General features: G+C 32.9%; 1 protein-coding gene across 1 annotated transcript; it reads right to left on the bottom strand.

Moving 5' to 3' along the window:
• Positions 1-8709: 8709 nt before the first annotated feature.
• On the bottom strand, positions 8710-14349 carry LOC145585824 (CBL-interacting serine/threonine-protein kinase 9-like). The gene is made up of 14 exons (XM_081642539.1): positions 13908-14349; positions 13166-13228; positions 12181-12252; positions 11923-12030; positions 11690-11770; positions 11503-11556; positions 11294-11419; positions 11122-11211; positions 10910-11032; positions 10334-10441; positions 9669-9785; positions 9504-9560; positions 9275-9349; positions 8710-9160 (listed from the first exon to the last, which is right to left on the bottom strand). The coding sequence occupies exons 1-14, from the start codon at positions 14082-14084 to the stop codon at positions 9083-9085; spliced, it is 1329 nt and encodes a 442-aa protein (XP_081498665.1). The 5' UTR covers positions 14085-14349; the 3' UTR covers positions 8710-9082.
• Positions 14350-18561: the final 4212 nt, after the last annotated feature.

The following is an 18561-nucleotide window of genomic DNA, read 5'->3' as shown; positions in this document are numbered from 1 at the left end:
GCGAATCATACAAGTATACTGGTAAGCTGAGGTTGGACCGTTTACACTGTTTGGTTGACCATGCGTCTCTATGACGATCGATCATCATAACTCTTTACGTACGTTGCATTCTTTAATCACTACTAAAATTCGGTCAAATTACGACCGTTTTTTTTACGACCGTCATTAAAACGGTCGCAAAATATAATATTTGCGACCGTTTTTAAGGCGGTCGCAGATTTGCGACCGTTTTTAGGCTATTTAACGGTCGCAAAAGTATTTAAAATTTTTTTTAAAATAATATACACGTTAAAAATAATTCTAAATTTAAACAATTTTATTGCAACTGTCAAAAACGGTCGCAAATTGTGACATTTACGACCGTTACATAAACGGTCGCAATTTGCGACCATTTGCGACCGCCAAAACCAGTCGCAAATTGCAACCATTACGACCGTTATAGAAACGGTCGCAATTTGCGACCAATTGCGACCGCTAATAGTGGTCGTAATTAAATAATGATTTTTTTAATAAAATGGAGTATAAAAGTGCTGCCAACCCACCCTAACCCTAATTTGGCCTGTTGAAGCAGCCGTTTTTCTCATCATTTTCTCTCTCCTCATTTTCTCCATCTTCTCCTTCCTTCTCCCTTCTCACGCCCTCCTTTCTCGATCTTCATCTCCTCTTTCTCATCTCCTCTTTCTTTCTTTCTCATCTCCTCTTTCTTTCTTTCTCTTCATCTCCTTTCTTCATTAAATCACATCAGATCAAGCCCCACAGTCACAGCAAGCAACGAATGAACGAGATCGACGCGCCGTCACCATCCTTTTCAAGAATTTCGGTTTTCATGGTCAAATTCGACCATGAAAACTCCAGATCTGGAGTTTTCATGGTCGAATTTGACCATATAAACCCCATGAGGAAGAAATATTAGGAAAGGTATGTTGATTTTCTGATTTTTTTTTAAAAATAATTTTGTTTTATTTTCGATTTTTGTTGTTTTATTTCAGTTTTTGTTCGAATTTTTGTTTGAATGTTGGTTCGAAGTTTTTTTCAAATTTTGTTGATTTGTTTTTCGAGTTTTGTTCGTAATTTTTTGTGATTTTTGTTCGTTGTGGGTTTCAATTTTGCTGGGTTTAATTTTTTTTTATTTTTGTTCAAATTTTAATTAGTTTTTGTGGGTTATATTTTGTTCGAATTTTGATTTAATTTTTGTTACATTTTCGGTTTGATTTGTGTAATTTTGTTCGAAATTTTGTGGGTTTTTTTTTTGGGGGTTGAATTTTTTTGATAAATTTATACAATTTTTGGGTTGAATATGGGTGGTGGTTAAAGGTGGTTGAGGCTGGGCGGTGGTGTTTTAGGGTGGCCAGTGGTGGTGGGTAAAGAGGGTTTGGGTGGGAAGTGGTGGTGGGGTAGGCTGCGAAGTTCAGGAGGTGGCTGCGTTTTTTTTCTTTTTTTTTGTTTTTTTAATTTTTTTTGCGACCGCCTAGGACCGTCGCTAAATCCATATTTGCGACTGCTTTGTAACCGGTCGCAATTTGTAAAATTTGCGACCGTTGTCTAACCGGTCGTTGAAATTAATAAAAACGGTCGCAAAAAAATCTGCGACCTCCAAACGGTCGCAATAATGATTTTTTGCGACCACGTGAATAACGACCACCACCTTACGACCGTTGACGGTCGCAATTACTAATTGCCACCGTTTTTACTATAATCTGCGACCGTCAGAGACGGTCGCAATTTGGCCGAATTTTAGTAGTGAATCTTACTCCTGAGTGCTGAATACATGTCTATCGTCTATAAGTGTCTTAACTGTCAAGTTGCTAAGATGTCTTAGTCTCAAACTCCCAACTGCCAAGCTTCAATTATCAACGTTTACACTGCGTGCACACTCATCTCTAACTGATAATGCTACAAATCTGTACAAACTACGTAATACTGACATATTGTACATTTGTACTAAGTTGCTCCTAATTGGATTGTCTCGAAAAAAAGATAAAAACATTGGCCAAAAAATTGCTCAACGTTACTGTTAATTTGGGAGTTTAAGGTGGAAGAAATGAGAAGAGAGAAATAGCAGCCATTAATGGACCTTGAACAGAGGAAGAGAAGAAGAGGGAAAGAGAGAGAAAGTGAGTATTTTTTATTATGTAAAATGAATAGAATTGTACTGAACACTATTACATGTATTATATATACTACATACTAAACTTATTCTAGTATACTAATACTAATTATACAAGTATATTCCAACAGTTATCCTTAAAAACATTACAAATTGGGGAGGGGAATAATTAAAATATGCGACCTGTTGTATAAAACCTTTTAATTTGTATGCTTATATATGGACTGGGGTTTACTTAAAATTATTTCGATATGTTTTTTTAAAATATTAACTTAAATGAATTTTATAATACATAATTATAATCGATGATTAAAGATGTGTAGTTAAAATTGTAAAATAACTTGTTGGGGAAATTGGTTTATCGGGTCATAAAAATGACACGACATTGAACAAATTAACATTTTGAGGCCTGAACGAAATCAGTTTCCCAAAGTAATATTTCGAACCTGAATTTACACACCGAATATCACGAAATTACTAGGAGATACAACGAAGACAATCACAACAGTGTGTAGTATGTTTGTGGTCTAATGTAACCAAACTTATAAAAAATTATGATGATGATAATTAACATTTGCAAAATGATTTCAAGAAAGAAAAAAGAATCTAACTTTTCTTCCTCAAAACTCTCTGACAACATATGTTCCCAATGAACATATCCTATATATAAAGTGAAAGGGGGTTATGGGTGATAAATTTCACTTTCCCAAAATACCCTTTTTATTTTTGTTTTTCTTTAAAAAAAATAAAAAAAATAGAAACAAAACTATTCTTTACAAAAAAAACTACCACCTAAAATAAAAATAAAACTACCATCTGGAAAAAAAAAAAAAATCTGAAGAAAAAAAAAATAAAAAATCGAGCTTTATACCTTACTTATATTCACACGCACGAATTTCGTGCGTTTCTTAGCTTGTTTATATTAGAGCCAAACGTCATGACAATAACTGCCATTTTCAACAAAGCAAACCGTCAAACATCGTGAAATCAAGACATGCGCCCGATCGGGCTGTAGATCCCAAAACCGGGCAGCAGCTTTCAGAAATTGGTGTTCACTCTCGCGCCTGGTAAGGCGGCGACTGCCCGACCGAGCGGCGGAGATCCTTCACGCATTCACCCTCGCGCCCGGTCAGGCGAGCACCACCCTGACCGGGCGGCTGATTTGCTACTCTTTACCAAGGTCGTGCTTTTCCTTTTTCTCAAGGAAACTTCAATCCTTTCTACCAAGGACATTAACTCTAATAATCTTGATTAATTAATTCACAACACCATTGCCTAAGTAAATTAATTAATTAACATGTATTTAGTCCACAATACTCTAAATTATTCAACAATACTAATGAGTACAATACATCGAATATTTAAGACCAACATGTTTCATAACGCTAAGGGGTTGATGTAGATCAAGAAAAGATTAGAAAGAGTAGAGAATTCAGTATTTGTCCCAAATAAGAAAAATAGAAGAATTTTGTAAATTCATATGCATATTAAGTTATTAACCATCCCTTGTGTTCTCTTGCTCCCAAGTCCTTTCCTAGTGTACCGTCACCGTATAATGAATGACACTTGATTAGGATCGGCATATAATGTTGCTATGTTTTGATTGCCTCAATACATTAAATAATTGAATTATGTGAAGTTTAAGACGTTAATTAAAGTCTAATAATGCTAATTAATGAGCTTGGACCGTCCATCTTAAAGTGGCAAAGGGCAGACAGATTAGAAGTTAATTAGACATTCGTCTTTTTTATCATTAGATGAATTTGTAGCGAAATGTGTGATCATTAGAAGAATTTGTAGCAAAATGTGTTGTCGTGGTGGATGAGATTAGACACAACAATCATATGTTCTTGAGCAGAATATTCAATCGAGTGGCACATAAAGGCCTACTTGGCTTATAGTTAGGAAAATTGGTTATAAATCAAGTTGTTTAGAGATGAAAAGTTTAAGCTACAGACGGTGGTACCATACTTGGTACATATAAAAAACGCAGAAAGAACATGTAGCTATTTTGTAAAGAACGTACAATTTTTTTTAAAAAGAACATATATCTGTTTTGTAAAGAACAACAAAATGTTTTTATTTTTTTTATATATCTAAAGAACATCTGTAATATTAATAAAGAACATGATAATATTATGTAATAAACATTATTTATATATACCCACTATATTTTAAAGAGGAAATTCAAATAATATTTCTCAATAAGCAACGAACATAATATTACAAATAAAAGTACATTACACTGACAATCAAAGAACATGGAAATATGTTCTTTTCACTCTTTTTTGGTGAAAATATGTTCTTTTTACTTTAGGTATGTGTTCATTACAATTTAATAGTATGTTCTTTTCACTATAGATGTATGTTCTTTACATTTGTTTAACATGTTCTTTCCGCGAGAAACGTTTGTACAATGCATGGTACAGGCACCTGTAGGAACCACGCATTAGTTTAGAGATGGCACACGCAATAATTAATGGAATTTTGTGAGAATTGTTCTCTTACTTTTCTAGCTGGGCTGCTCTGAAGTTGGTTCAAGCAACTATAACACCCTTTATTGTATTGGCTGTTTTATGAAAATGACATGATGATAAATGACTAATAATATAGGGAGTAAGTGAGGTGTTTTTCTTGACCAATATGAACACCCACCTCGTTATTTTGTTTTCAAGGAGGATACATATATAAAGATACAAAGAAAATATTGGTGAGATTTGGGTTATCGGAATATTTAGCAATATGACTTATCTATATGCAATTTTTTTTATTATTGCTTCTGCTTATCGGACCCATTTAAATTCATGCTATTTTACAACCATATTATTTCTCCAATTTAATAATAAAATAAAAATTCAATTTCACACGCTATTAATTCTCATTTTCTTATATATGTATCGAGATGAATATAATGGAACGGCGAGTTGAGATAGTGGGAAAGTCAACTTCTTATCAGATCACAAGTTCAGACTTTATCATCTACAACTTGTATTGTGCCTAGGACTAGAGAGATCTTTAGATTACTTTAATTATTTTATCATCTTAAGTGTTTACGCATATAGAAGGGCTAGTTAACCTATTAAAGGTTATGGAGGTTCAGTACAAGGTATGGTCCTTGTAACAACAACCAAAAAAAAAAAAAAGAAAAGAAAAGATGTTTCCTTTCACGAAACTTCATTTGACCTTGCACTTGTCTATCTTAATGATTTGGTAGAAAGTCTATGTTTAAATTAAAAATATCTATGATCATATCTGTTCTCTCGAAATAATTAAGGTTTTCTTGTCTAATTTACATAATTAATGGTTGTTGTCTGGTTTGATGTCTAAATTCTGACTAAACTGAAGTAGAATTTTATTACTTGATCTCAGTATATATATTCGAAAAAAAAAATTGTATCAAATGCATGTTGATATAATTAGTATTTCGTATATATTATTGGCTTTTATTAAGTGCATTTAAGTACATACATCATGTTATCAAAAAAAAAAAAAAAAAAAAAAAAAAAAAAAAAAAAGGCATTTGCATGCATTTGTTGCATAAAATGAATGGAAATTGAGTAACTCACCACAAGCAAAGTTTGGCTATAAATGAGTTATAATTAGGTCAAATATATATATATATATATTGGTGTATGAAATTATTGTCACTCCACAAATTAAATACGAGACCTCTTATTCGAGCCACCCAAATGATGCGAAAGCTACCATGCATGCACATTGCGCATTTATAACAGACTTATTACACGTTTAGACCCCGCACCATTTATGTATACACTTTAACCAGCTAATTAATTACTTTGTACGAGAAATATATAAGCTAATGTATTTTGCTTGGTGGTTTATTAAAAATATAATAAAGTTAGTTGTATAAATGTAAAAATACAGTAGTAGTTGAGTACATTCACAGCATATCACTTAAAAGTCCATGCGCATCTAAGGAAATATACATTTATTTCATAAGTCCGTAAAATTGTACTAATATGAATTGAAGGATAAATTATTGTTCAACAACAGAACCAGGGTATCATCATTAATCGAATGAATCTAAATCTCCATTTAGTTTACTGACCAATTCCAAATTAGGATCGGTACAACTTCTTAGTCGCAATTTTTGTAAAATGTATATGTAGGGTTAGGCTCGAAAAGAAGCAAATTTATTAAATTAACTAGAAATAAAATGTAACCTCGCGAATCGCTACATCAGATCAACTTTTTTTCATGTAGGATACGACTCAAATTCATATAATTTCTTCTTATATTTAATTATTAGTTTATAGCTCTATTATCTTTTCTAGGGTTCATAATTAATGAGAGTAGGATACAAAAGAGGAAGAAAAAGTGAAGAATGACCCATTAATTTATGTAACGTAGTTCTTAATACCAAAGTTCTAAAATATAGTACGTGAACAAAATGATCTGAAAGCATCGGAGGAAACACATGCAAGTATGCAACGAAATATACAAGGATACAATCGCAAAGCAACGTCATAACAATCTAATATGCAACACATATATATTTTGCAAAAAAAATGGATCTACTAACTTACATACTTATATAGTCATAAATATATCATATATGTATATATCATGCTTCTTCACTTTGTTAATAGAACAATAGTTACAAACAATATAAATATAGATACAAGTATACATGGGAAAGATAAAAATTCTTCAATGATCCTGACTCGTTAAGCGCAGGAAACGCTACAACTTGATGGTACTAAAGAAAAAGCCAGGCTACTTTTGATACTCTGAAAACACCACATTAAAATATCACTTTCTAATTAAGAAGTACGTACTTGTATTGTATAAATAATAAATCTATCTATTTCTATATTTGATAAGTGGTGCAAATATGCTTCTTTCTAAACTGTCCGCAGTAGACAACTCAACTAAATAAATTCAAGTATCGAATCCTCAACTACCAAACCATTTACCAGAGTCATTCAATTTTAAGCCTTTAAGACTACTATTACACATACACCCAATGGACCATAGAGCGCAAAGCAAGATCTAAAAGATCAAAATTGTCATTCACCAATTCAATTCGATCTACACGTAGTACTATTAATTCAATTTTAGAATGATACTACGGAGTATTACTCAACTACACGTAGTATTATTAATTCAATTTTAGAATGACACTATAACTCAGGATATGATATCAAATCTCATCTATTTCAATTGTACCCTTTGAAAACATTCAATAGGGTCCATACTAGCTATACATCAAATCTTTAGCTTAGTACCCTTTTGAGCCAACAATCACATGATTGTAATGAAATTGTGGGAAATTTCTCTAAGTCTATCCAATGACAATGATGAATATCATCACCTTTGAGAACTCTTACCTTGTATGAACTGAAGCTAGGGTAACTAACAATTTAATCTTCAATGCAAAATTAAATTCCATGTGGATGAATAAAGAGTTTTCTTAAATTATAGTGAGTAATGACTGATAACAAATAATCAGCTAACAAGAAACCGATCCAATTAATTATGGATTCAACCAACTTGAACCACTATAATTTGATGGTACAAAAAATAAAAATCTTTTGTTAACATCAAATAACAAAGCTAATTCAATCAATTCTTAACACAGACACTTGACCAAATCTCGAGGTCAGCTTCATTCGGCCCATGCAAGATAATGGGCTGTGGTCCTTTTTTTTTGTGTTTAAAGTTTTAACTGTGACTTTGCCCGTCCTATTCTTTTTTTTTTTTTTTCTTTTTTTTCCTGTTTTTGGGAAATCCTTTTTTTGGAAAATCCTATTCTATTCAATTCATGCTTATCTAATTTTAGGCTTATAAATAAGTAGACTGTTTATATATTGGACTATTGCAATTTCAATTTTTTTTGTTTGGCTGATGAGGATGAAACCAAGGCCAAAGAAGAAACAAGGCTAAAACAAAATTACAAATAAATTAAGAAGTGAAACGGGACATTGCTATGCGCCTACACCTACCCTGTCATATCCTCTTCTAAAATACTACGGAGTACTAAGAGCTAAAGGCATGTTTTCCATGGTCTAACTTTTATGTGTTAGAGCCACTTCAAGGTTGGCTTAGCCAATCAGCTGCACAATTTCCCTCCATAATTCCATATTGATCATAGAACGACATTACAATAATTGATCAATTGCGGAAACTCACCAATCACCAGCCTAATCAACTTAGATTAGTTGTAACTCACTATGCCTAAGTCAACTTAGATTAGTTGTAATCTATTGTTTCTAGAGTATCTTATTGTTAATAGTCTGTTGAGTCTTAGTCCATCATTAGCTTAGTCAGTGTATCATTTAGCTTGTTAATACGAATTATCTTATACTGACAAAGTGCGCTTAAAAGCATGAACACATGCTAGATTATCAAGTTGGATCCATAATTTGTTTATCGCATTTATGTAGCTAGTTCAATCTCACAAATTAGAGCCATATTTTCTGCCCAAAAATAATTACAGGACTAACAATTTGCAGAAAAAGCCGAGACCATAGTTCCTAAATCCTTAATTTCACATTATTAGCATGTTTATAAGACTGTTTCAACATTATTTATCACCTGAGATAATTGTTTTCCTGGGGGTTGGGGGAAACTGATAATAATTCTTGAAGCAGTTACTATGATTAGAATAGGATCTTGGCGATATTTGATCAATTACAAATGTTTTAAAAGAAGTTTAAGCCTCCAAGACAAAGTTTGGTCTCCATACAAACAACTTCATCATTCATAGTTCAAATGAGAGAACAATTTCATAGATTGGTGCACCACATCGCGCCCCTGGTTCAGTGGGGGGATGGTTAACCACCACATGACAATTGCCATACACTAGCGTCTAACATTTACAGCAACCATCCATTTTTTGCATGGATGGCCCCATCTTCCCCCAGCCCCTTCCCTGGAATGAAAGGGATATATTGACACATTTTCGAAAAAAAATAAATTAATGGCCGGGGGTTGGAGGATCAAGGGTCGATTTCACAACTTTGAATCTTCATCATTTGAATCACTTTTCCAAACAACGTCTTTCAATCCTGATGAGAAATTCTTGAAGAACTGTCATGGAACAACAAATGTACATAGTGTATGTTAGTTCTATGTAAACTACCTCAGGCTAATAAAATTTATCAGAATTAATAAGCACTGAAGTTTAAAAGGAAAGCTGCTTACCTTGTGAAATTCCAAAGTATCACCTCCAGTTTTACGCAACTCTACTACATGAAAAGAAGGCGCTACTTCAAACACCTAAGGTCAAGGAGAATGTAACGTATTAAAGATTGATTGTCCCCAATCGAAGTTGTATTGATCTTCACAACTAATGATACATAGAGTTGTATACAACAAGCAATATACATATATATATATATATATATATATTAGATCAGATAAGAGAGGATACCTCTGTAGCCACAGAAAGGCGTCCCTTCCTTCCACTTGCATGACCTTGCAGCTTCATCTAGAAAGGATAAGAAAGAAGAAAACATATAAATCATGATTAACACAGGTATTGGGGCCAAGCATGCTACATCGAACAGAAAACAGATGAAGACAGAACGATAGTCACCTTATAATTTTGCTTACGAACATTGAAGTCTAAAGACTTTGCAGCTTCCTCAATCTTAGACACAATCTCGTTTGCAGGGCACTGGGAAGTAAACCTTGTTTCTCGCTTTACAGTGCCCTGTAAGGTAAATTTGAATAACAAAGAGGTTAAGAACGAACTTAGTAAAATATATATAATTAAAGGAACAACAAATATCAATTATGAAATAACTACTTCGGTTATAAAAGGTCAATTAAAAAAATTAGCATCCTGAAAGAGATAATGGTGAGACCAATTATAGAAAAGCTCGTCAAACCAGCCAAAGACCTATGATCCCAAATTCCCAATGGCACTAACAACGCAAAGCACGGTGGGTGAGGTCAGATGTATATATAGAGCTTTGAACATAAAAGTGCAATGAACCACTTGTAGCCTAATAGCAATTGTTCTAATATTGCAAAGAGTGTTTCTGTCTGTCAGATTCTTGATTTAAAAGACGAGCTCAATAGCCTACTACTACATACAAAGCTGCGCAACAAATATTTTATAAATTCATGAACAACAATTTAATCCCTTGTATCCACTACTCTTATTACATCCAAATTTCCACATCTACCAAATAATACAGCTTACTTCAGAGTTAGTTATGAAGATAAAACTCTGCAAGATGAGTAAGAGAAACATACGGGTTCCCTATTGAAGAGACTGTCAAGACTGAAACCTTGTGACCCAGAAATAAGCTCAAAAGCGTTCATTGATACAGGCTTCTCCCGTCTCTCTGTTACAAGATTTTCCTGCAATGAAAATAACACAAATGAGAAACCTATTCAAAATAATACTGTCAAAAAGAATGTCACCATACCATAATAAGCTGATTTTATTTCTCCTAATTGTCTTAAAACATTAGAGTAAAATTAATTATAAGTTTCAAGCTACCAAAATTGACACAAGCTAATTAACAAAAAGAATGTTCACATTTATTGGACTGAATAACATGACTCAAGGAATGTTTGATTAGTTTGAAGTGGTTTACTCGTTTTCACAAAACGCCATATATTTTTGAATGAGAAGATACAATTTGCTCTTAAATCACTAGCTAGCTCACAAGGTTAGAGGTTGGAAACAGATTCAATTCTATATCGCCATACTACGATGAGATAAATAGCCTATTAGCCTCTGTGATCACTATGAAAAAACAAAAGGAGTTTAGCTCTCATAATCAGACCAGAATCCAAATCTAATATTACAAACATAATGCTCACCTCTGAGTCGTCAAAAGCAGCATCTACATCATCAAGATTCACATCACTTTCCTCAGCAAAACTTGGTGGATGGTAATCCTTTTTAAACCATTCATCTTGCAAAATTTCTGAGATTGTAATTCTCTGCAGATAGATAACATTCTCATTAAAGAGAGCCAACTTTGACCAAGTGTGAGTAGATGCACAAGAGTTATTCATTGATGGGATCTTACAGTCAGAGGATTAGGATCAAGAATACGTTTGATAAACTTCCTACCACCAGAAGAACACCATGGAGGAGTAACAAAGGTACCATTTTGGATCTGCAGTAGAAAAACAACTCCTGTCAATGATTTTTGTTAATAAGTAGTGCATCAGACGGTAAAAAATATCCTCAACGCTCACTTTTTTGTATAAATTCATGAGGTTTGGGTCATCAAAGGGCAAGTACCCTGCCATAAGGACAAAGAGAATGATCCCACAAGACCATATATCGGCTGCTGTACCGTCATAGCCTTTATCAGTGAGCACCTGATTGGAAATGCAGGAAATTAGAACATATGTAAACTTAACAATAATGGTAGATATAATACTGAGACTCTGAGAGTATATACCTCCGGAGCAACATAATTAGGAGTTCCACAGGCAGTGTGAAGTAGACCATCTTCCTGCAAAATTCCAAAATACTATGTTTAAAAGTACTTTCAAAAGACAAGGAAAAATTCAGTTCAGCAATCAGCACTTAGGTATTCAACTGATAAACATAGGTCTTTATAAACACGAGAAACCAAGTATTCTTACCCTCACTTGCTGTGAAAATGCACTTAATCCAAAATCGGCAACTTTTAGAACACCATAGGAATCCAAAAGCAGATTCTCTGGCTGCAAATTAAATTATGTGTGAGATAGGGAGAAGAAGTAACCAATACAGAAGGACAAGTAGGCATGTTATTACTAGACTGCATGCAGATGGAATTTTCTCTCAGAGAAGGAAAGGAAAAACTATAACCAAAGAAAAAGAGGAGAAGAAAAACCTTTAAATCCCTGTGGTATACACCTCTGCTGTGGCAGTAATCCACGGCGTTGATTAGCTGCTGAAAGTACATCCTGGCTTTGTCTTCCCTAAGTCTGCCTTGTTTAGCCTGTACACGAGTGAGCTCAGATAAGATTCCTTCTAAAACAGAACAATAGTACATGGCATGATTTCATTCAAACATACATTTGTGTGCAAGAGAAATTCATCAAGATAACCTATTCCGTACTAGGGAAGAAATTTTCATAAAAGTACTCACAATTAAGTCAAAGAGCTCGCCTCCATCAACTAGCTCAAGAACAATATAGATCTTTGTTTTGCTTCCCATGACCTGCTCAGACAGACGCGATTAATCACATTCAGATTTCAGACACATGTTATCGTAAGAAGTGCATACTACACGTTGCATTACATCCTAAAATACGATGGAAAGAAGTCAAGGCAACATCTAGGCGATACGACCTAGTACATTGCAGGTTAAACTTCACCAAGACCCAACCAAGAGAATGTCAAACAGATCACCTTTAAACATTGATGATGCAGTACTTATTTGAACTACTTCACTCTTTAAGTACTGCAGCCACTATGTAATTCAATCAATAATTAATCAGCCATAAAATTAAGCACATACATATGCACTTATATCTAAGCAAAGAGAGTCCCATATGACATCTAACCTACAGTAAATACGCCGAGAAAGATCAACTTTCTTTTCACAATAATCCTGACCATTTAATTTGAAGACCAGTGAACTAATATCGGACTGAATTTCACCTTTAGGCTATCAAATCAACATTGTGCACCACATTTTACCTCCGGCCCTTATGCACATTGGATTAGCAGGTGGGAGAGCCAAGTGAAGGCACTGTCTCAGCCTGATTAAATATGAAAATGCATGTCTTTACCAAAGTTATTCATATTTATCATGCAAAGGTCACTTTTATGTCAAAGACTCAAAAGTCTAAACTCTTTATTTTTTGAACTTATGTTCGGCTTTGAATTGTAAATTCTAGTCCTTATCTAAATTTATTCGAACTTAATCTAAGTTCGGAGAAGTTCAATTCAGGGCCTTTCAGGCTAATAAGGTGATGAAATTTTTCCGTGTCCTAGTTAAACAAGAGACCAATGTAACACGTCTTGATGAAGTTTAAGTAAAAATTGTAACTTTATACGGATTACTCAATAATTTAAAGCATTGAAGAATGAAGAATAGGCAAAGCGATAATAAACCAGAAGATTAGTACCTCATAAAGTTTAACAACATTAGGATGCTTAATCACCTTCATTGTCGAAATCTCTCTCTTTATCTGATTAAAATATACATTAAACAAAAATCTTAATTATTGAAAATCATTTGTACAATAACAATTATGCTCTATTATGATTACGGAATAATGTTTATAGAATATGCTTCAATTATGCTCATAACAATAACAATGAAAGTGAGAGTATAAGAAATCAATGATTCATACAAAAAATAAATATACGTACGGTCCGTAGAATACAACTGGAAGTCAAAAATCAAATCAAAATAAACATCATAAACCAAAATAAAAATTATAAAGTGAGGATGTTCCGAGAATTACAGAGCATAAAATAATCTTCCAATCAACTTTTGGATGTCATCATACCAGAATTAAAAAGTCTAATCATCCAAGATAATTTTTTTTTAAATAACTCGTTCCCAGAATTAAATTATTTAAAAAAAAATGAAAAGAAAAAAAGCAACCTCGTACGATATTGATGTATACTGATATTATACTGTATTGTTTATTCATGTAGATCAACCAACTCCAAATAATAATCAAAATTACAAATAAAAAAACGGTTGTTTATAAAGTTGGTTAAAAAAAATGTCAAATTTCAATAATCACATATATTTTTTTAATAAATAATCGAAATCAACATCATCAAATCATAATTCAATTGTTAAACAAAGTCAAATCAAAATTCAATAGTAAAACATCAAAGAAAAAAAAAAAAAACCTGTTCAACCATCTTGTGTTGGAGAAGATGTTCACGACTGAGAACTTTAACAGCGACAAAATCAGAAGTTTCAACATTCTTAGCTAATTTCACCTTGGCAAAGTTTCCCTCACCAAGCGTTTTTCCCAATTCGTATTTACCGACTCGAGTTCGAGTTGCCGGAGTTCTCCTGTTCATTCTCCGCCGATGATATATTTTTTATTTTTATTATTATTAATATATTTTTTTTCAAATACAACAGATACACAAGTAATTGTATTAATTTTGTTTTGTAACTTCACAGAAATAAATAGGAAAGAAATCAATGAGGATATGGTATTTAAAAGAAATAAATAAATGAATAAATGAATTGATTTGGTTTGGTTTTTTTTTTTATAAGAGGGGTATATGTATATCAGGTATGGGTTTGGCTTGGGGAAAAAATGGGGGGAAAAATGAATGAAATAAAAGAAGGAAATTAAATTGATAAGGGTGAAATAATAATTGAGAGAGGCCACAAAAATACTCGCACGGTACACGGTGTTGACGTGGCATGTGGGACCCAGGTTCATAAGTGAGTATGTTACAAAAGTGGGGTCTTTTGGATTTTCAATCAAGTATTACTACCAAGATGGTCCTTACTCTCATTTTTTTAAGGCAATCATAATTTTGTGTGTTTGTTGACGACATTCACGTTTAAATTTGTCACATGATGTATCATTATCATCTCGTTCAATCTATCTATGATTATTAGAGTTTTCATCTAATTAAGAGTGTGCATAATCGGGTTTAAAGACAATCATAATTTTGTGTGTTTGTTGACGACATCCACCTTTAAATTTGTCACATGATGTATCATTATCATCTCGTTCAATCTATCTATGTTAATTAGAGGCTTCGTCTAATTAGGAGTGTGCATAATCGGGTTTATTGTATGAGTTTATGAGTCTAATTTTTTTTTCTTTTGAAAATAGATTGAGAGTCTAAATTGTAATTGGAAATTCGGTTTAATAATGTGATTGGAATATTTAGTTGTTTAAATTTGGATGTTTGTGAGGAAATTTAATTATGAGTTTTGTTGGAGTAATGAAACTTGATTGTACCTGTCGTACGTTTTAAGATATATTTATTATGCATTAAATGTTAAGGTGTTATTGTAACCATAGAACATGCAAGTTAAAGATATGTTTAATGTACAAATGTACAAATGTACAATATAGCATTACTTGTATTGTACCATTGTACGTAACTGTCTGTAATTTGCTAATTCAGTTATATTACTTTGAAATATGAGCTGCTGACTTGTAATTGCAATAATCTGTATAATATGTTACTCGGAGTAAAAACTATTTAAATCCCCTAAACCAAATGTATCAATATAATATGAAGGAGAAATATCCAAAAAAAATTTATTTTTTTTTTAATAGAAATATCCACCTAATTCAACTTAACCATATCCTCCCATTTAAAATTAGCTTATCATGTCGAATTTTGAGTTTTAAAGTTTGTTACCAAGTAAGCATTCCATTATCCTTCTTTTGTAGGAGCTAAATTATTAGCCCATTAATTAGTCTTTTTTTTGTTGGTAATGTTCCATTACCTTATAATCTTATTAAATCTCTTTCCAATTTCGACTGTTATTTGGAGCTGAGATAGAACCTCCGTTTCATACTTTCATATTATGTGTAACAAAGGCATTGACATAAACTTTTAGGTAAAATTTGTTTATAAATATTAAATTGAGAGAGAATGATATAAATGTATGTGATAAACAGTCAGATAGAGAAAAATGATAACTTTAAAAGGAAATAAAACATTTGTTATACATAATGTGTAACTAACATTCATTTTTAATAAATGTGAAGCAGATGTAATTCCTCCATTTCAGAATAACTAAGACATTGAATTTTAGTTTTTTTTTCTAACATAATAAAAAAACAAAAGCTAACGAACGCCTCGAGAACGTTGGATAAGTTAGCTAAAAATTAAAACATTAAATTAAAATGAACATTAATTACCCCGATCGACGCGTGATTTTGTCATGTTTTCCCAAATTTATACCACTTTAGGTAGTATTTTAAATGTTTATCTAACGTCCCAGAGGCGTTCGTTAACAAGATCCTAATAAAAATATATTTTATCATAAAATATGTTGTTAGATACAAATTAATATGGTCATTGTGAGATTAAACCTTCAAGCTCCAATTTCATGGTTGGAAGATGCACTCCTTTTTGATAGACCAATCAAATTACGAAATTACCTTATCATGTGTTAGGTTGCGAATACATAGGGGTGTCAATTCGGGTAAACAATTCGGGTTTGGGTTGGGTTTATCAGTTTCGGGTTATAACGGGTCGGTTTATAACGGGTTGAAATAATTAGCGGGTTGATTTTGGTCGGTTTTGAAAATTATCACGTCAGTTCGGTTTGGTTTTTTTAATTGCAGTTTTTATTCGGATCGGGTCCTTATCGGGTCGGGTTCTAGTCGGTTCGAGTCATAATCAATTTGGGTTGAAGCGGGTCGGTTTAAAAACGGGTTTAGCCCGTTTAAAGTGGATTTCGGTTAAAAAGAGTTCGAGTCTTAATCAGGACGGGTCGTAATTGGTTCAGGTCATAATCAGTTTGGGTTAAACTGGGTTGGATCGAAATGGGTTTCGGTTCAAAACATATCGGGTAAAATTGGGTCCAATCGTTATCGTTTCAGGTTATAATCGGTTTAGATTGAACTTGGTTGGTTTGAAAACGAGTTTACCCAATTTGAAGCAGGTTTCAGTTCAAATCATATCGGGTTAAAATTAAGTAGGATGATTATCGAATCGAGTTAATCAGATAATGGGTAGGAACAGGTCATGTTATAATCAAGTTAAGTCATAAATAAGTTAGGTTTATCGAGTAGTGGATTGAAACGGATTAGATCATAAACATATTGGGTTACAGGTTGTAAATGACTCAGTCATGACAGGTTACTGGTTTTAAACGGTTTGGTCTCAATAGGTTACGGGTCGTACACGGTTCGGTCACAACGGGTTACGGATTATAAATGGTTCGGTTACAACGGGTTACGGGTTGGAATGATTTAGGTTTATCGGATTTTTGCCGGGTTTTAACAGTTTTCGGTTTAAAATGGGTCGGGTTACTATTGGGTTTAGACGTAAACGGTTTTGGTTGTTTTCAGTTTCGGGTTGTAACGGTTTGGCTTGATAACGGGTCGGGTTAGTAACGGTTCGCACAAATTCGGTTCAATTTAGTTCCGGGTTGGAAAAAATTGGGCCGGGTCAATTTTCGGTTTCCAAAAAACGGGTTTTAAACAGTTCAGTTCCTTTTCAAAACGGTTCAAAACAGTCGAATTTAACAATTCGGGTCAGAATCTGACAACTCTACGAATACATCATACACGAGGCTAGGAAGAGCTGAAAGAGAGGTGTGTACGTTCACGGTTCACTACATTGTCATTGACTCATTGTACTGTACGTCCGTGATTTAGAAGAATATCAGTTATCACGTGGCAGCGTCTTTCACATGCATTGGCTTTTGATTTTTGACTACTCCGTATCTTTGGTCTAAGACTCGTAAGTCGTAACTACTCCGTATTCAAGATCAGGTACACTCATATTAGTCATATAGAAGTCGTAAGCTCGTAACCATTCAAGATTAAGTTTAATGTATATCACTTTTTTTTTTTTTTTCAGGAAACTTGTATATCATATTTTAATATCTTACTAATATCAAATTAGATCAGAACAAAAAGATTTTAAACATTATATTAATAACATCTTTGAGTATATAATTAAAAAATTATGGAATTACTTAATAAAAAAAATAAAAAAAATTGTATAAGGTAAAAAATAATTGATCAAATCAAACAATATCAAATCAAAGCAAATTAAAAAAAATAAGTTCATATCGGATTTAATAAGAAAAAATAAGTTTATATCAAATTAAATAATAAAAAATAAGGTGAATTAAACATAGTTTAACCCTCAAAATCTCAAACAATAGACCAAGTAACGAGATCACGTAACCGGTAAATAGAATGACGCAAACTTAAAAGATATATCTGAAAAGTATTGGTGTTTACTTATAGGAACGGATGGATCTAATGAGGTCTAAAAAATAGAACTCGATTGGCAATATACATTCTCTAAATCTAGCGCTATGCCCCTTTGAAGTTTGAAACATCATATCCAATATGCCCATGTTAGAATAGATCTGGCATCTTTCTAAGTCCCTTGTTATTAAGTCAATTGGAACGCCATTACTCATAGAGCATTTTTTTCACATTGATCCAATAATAGCTAAGCTAGTAGCATACTTCTAAATAATTATGCAACAGAGAATCATAGATAACGGATCCTCGTGTTTCATTATTAAAAGACATTGTCGATTGAAGGGTAAGGTGATTTATAATATCATATGCATTGTTGGATTTGATGATGAGCATGGGGCTTGCTAGCCTGGAAAACATATCAATGTTATCTTTTTTGTAACCTTACGTGTCCTCTTATACCCCATTTTATTGAATTTAATTAACATCAAACAAAATCATAAAGATATGTCATAATGTCTTACATACATACATGGATCAAAGTCTAATAGATCGAATAAAGTTGAACTCCATATAACGAGCATATTGTATTATTTGTAGAAAATATTAAAATAAAATTGATATCTACT

This window comes from Chenopodium album, chromosome 16 (assembly GCF_948465745.1).
Source record: "Chenopodium album chromosome 16, dcCheAlbu1.1, whole genome shotgun sequence".
Classification (NCBI taxonomy): domain Eukaryota; kingdom Viridiplantae; phylum Streptophyta; class Magnoliopsida; order Caryophyllales; family Amaranthaceae; genus Chenopodium; species Chenopodium album.
The sequence above is the reverse complement of the archived record's forward strand: the minus strand, read 5'-3'. Positions and strand labels throughout refer to the sequence as shown.

What these genes read in the sequence shown, in the direction of transcription:
- LOC145585824 (XM_081642539.1), bottom strand. Translation starts at nt 14,084, where the DNA reads ATGAACAGGAGAACTCCGGCAACTCGAACTCGAGTCGGTAAATACGAA. An exon ending in AACACAAGATGGTTGAACAG is followed by an intron (nt 13,229 to 13,907) that starts GTTTTTTTTTTT and finishes TATTTTAATCAG; the next exon opens with ATAAAGAGAGAGATTTCGAC. An exon ending in TATACCACAGGGATTTAAAG is followed by an intron (nt 11,771 to 11,922) that starts GTTTTTCTTCTC and finishes TTTAATTTGCAG; the next exon opens with CCAGAGAATCTGCTTTTGGA.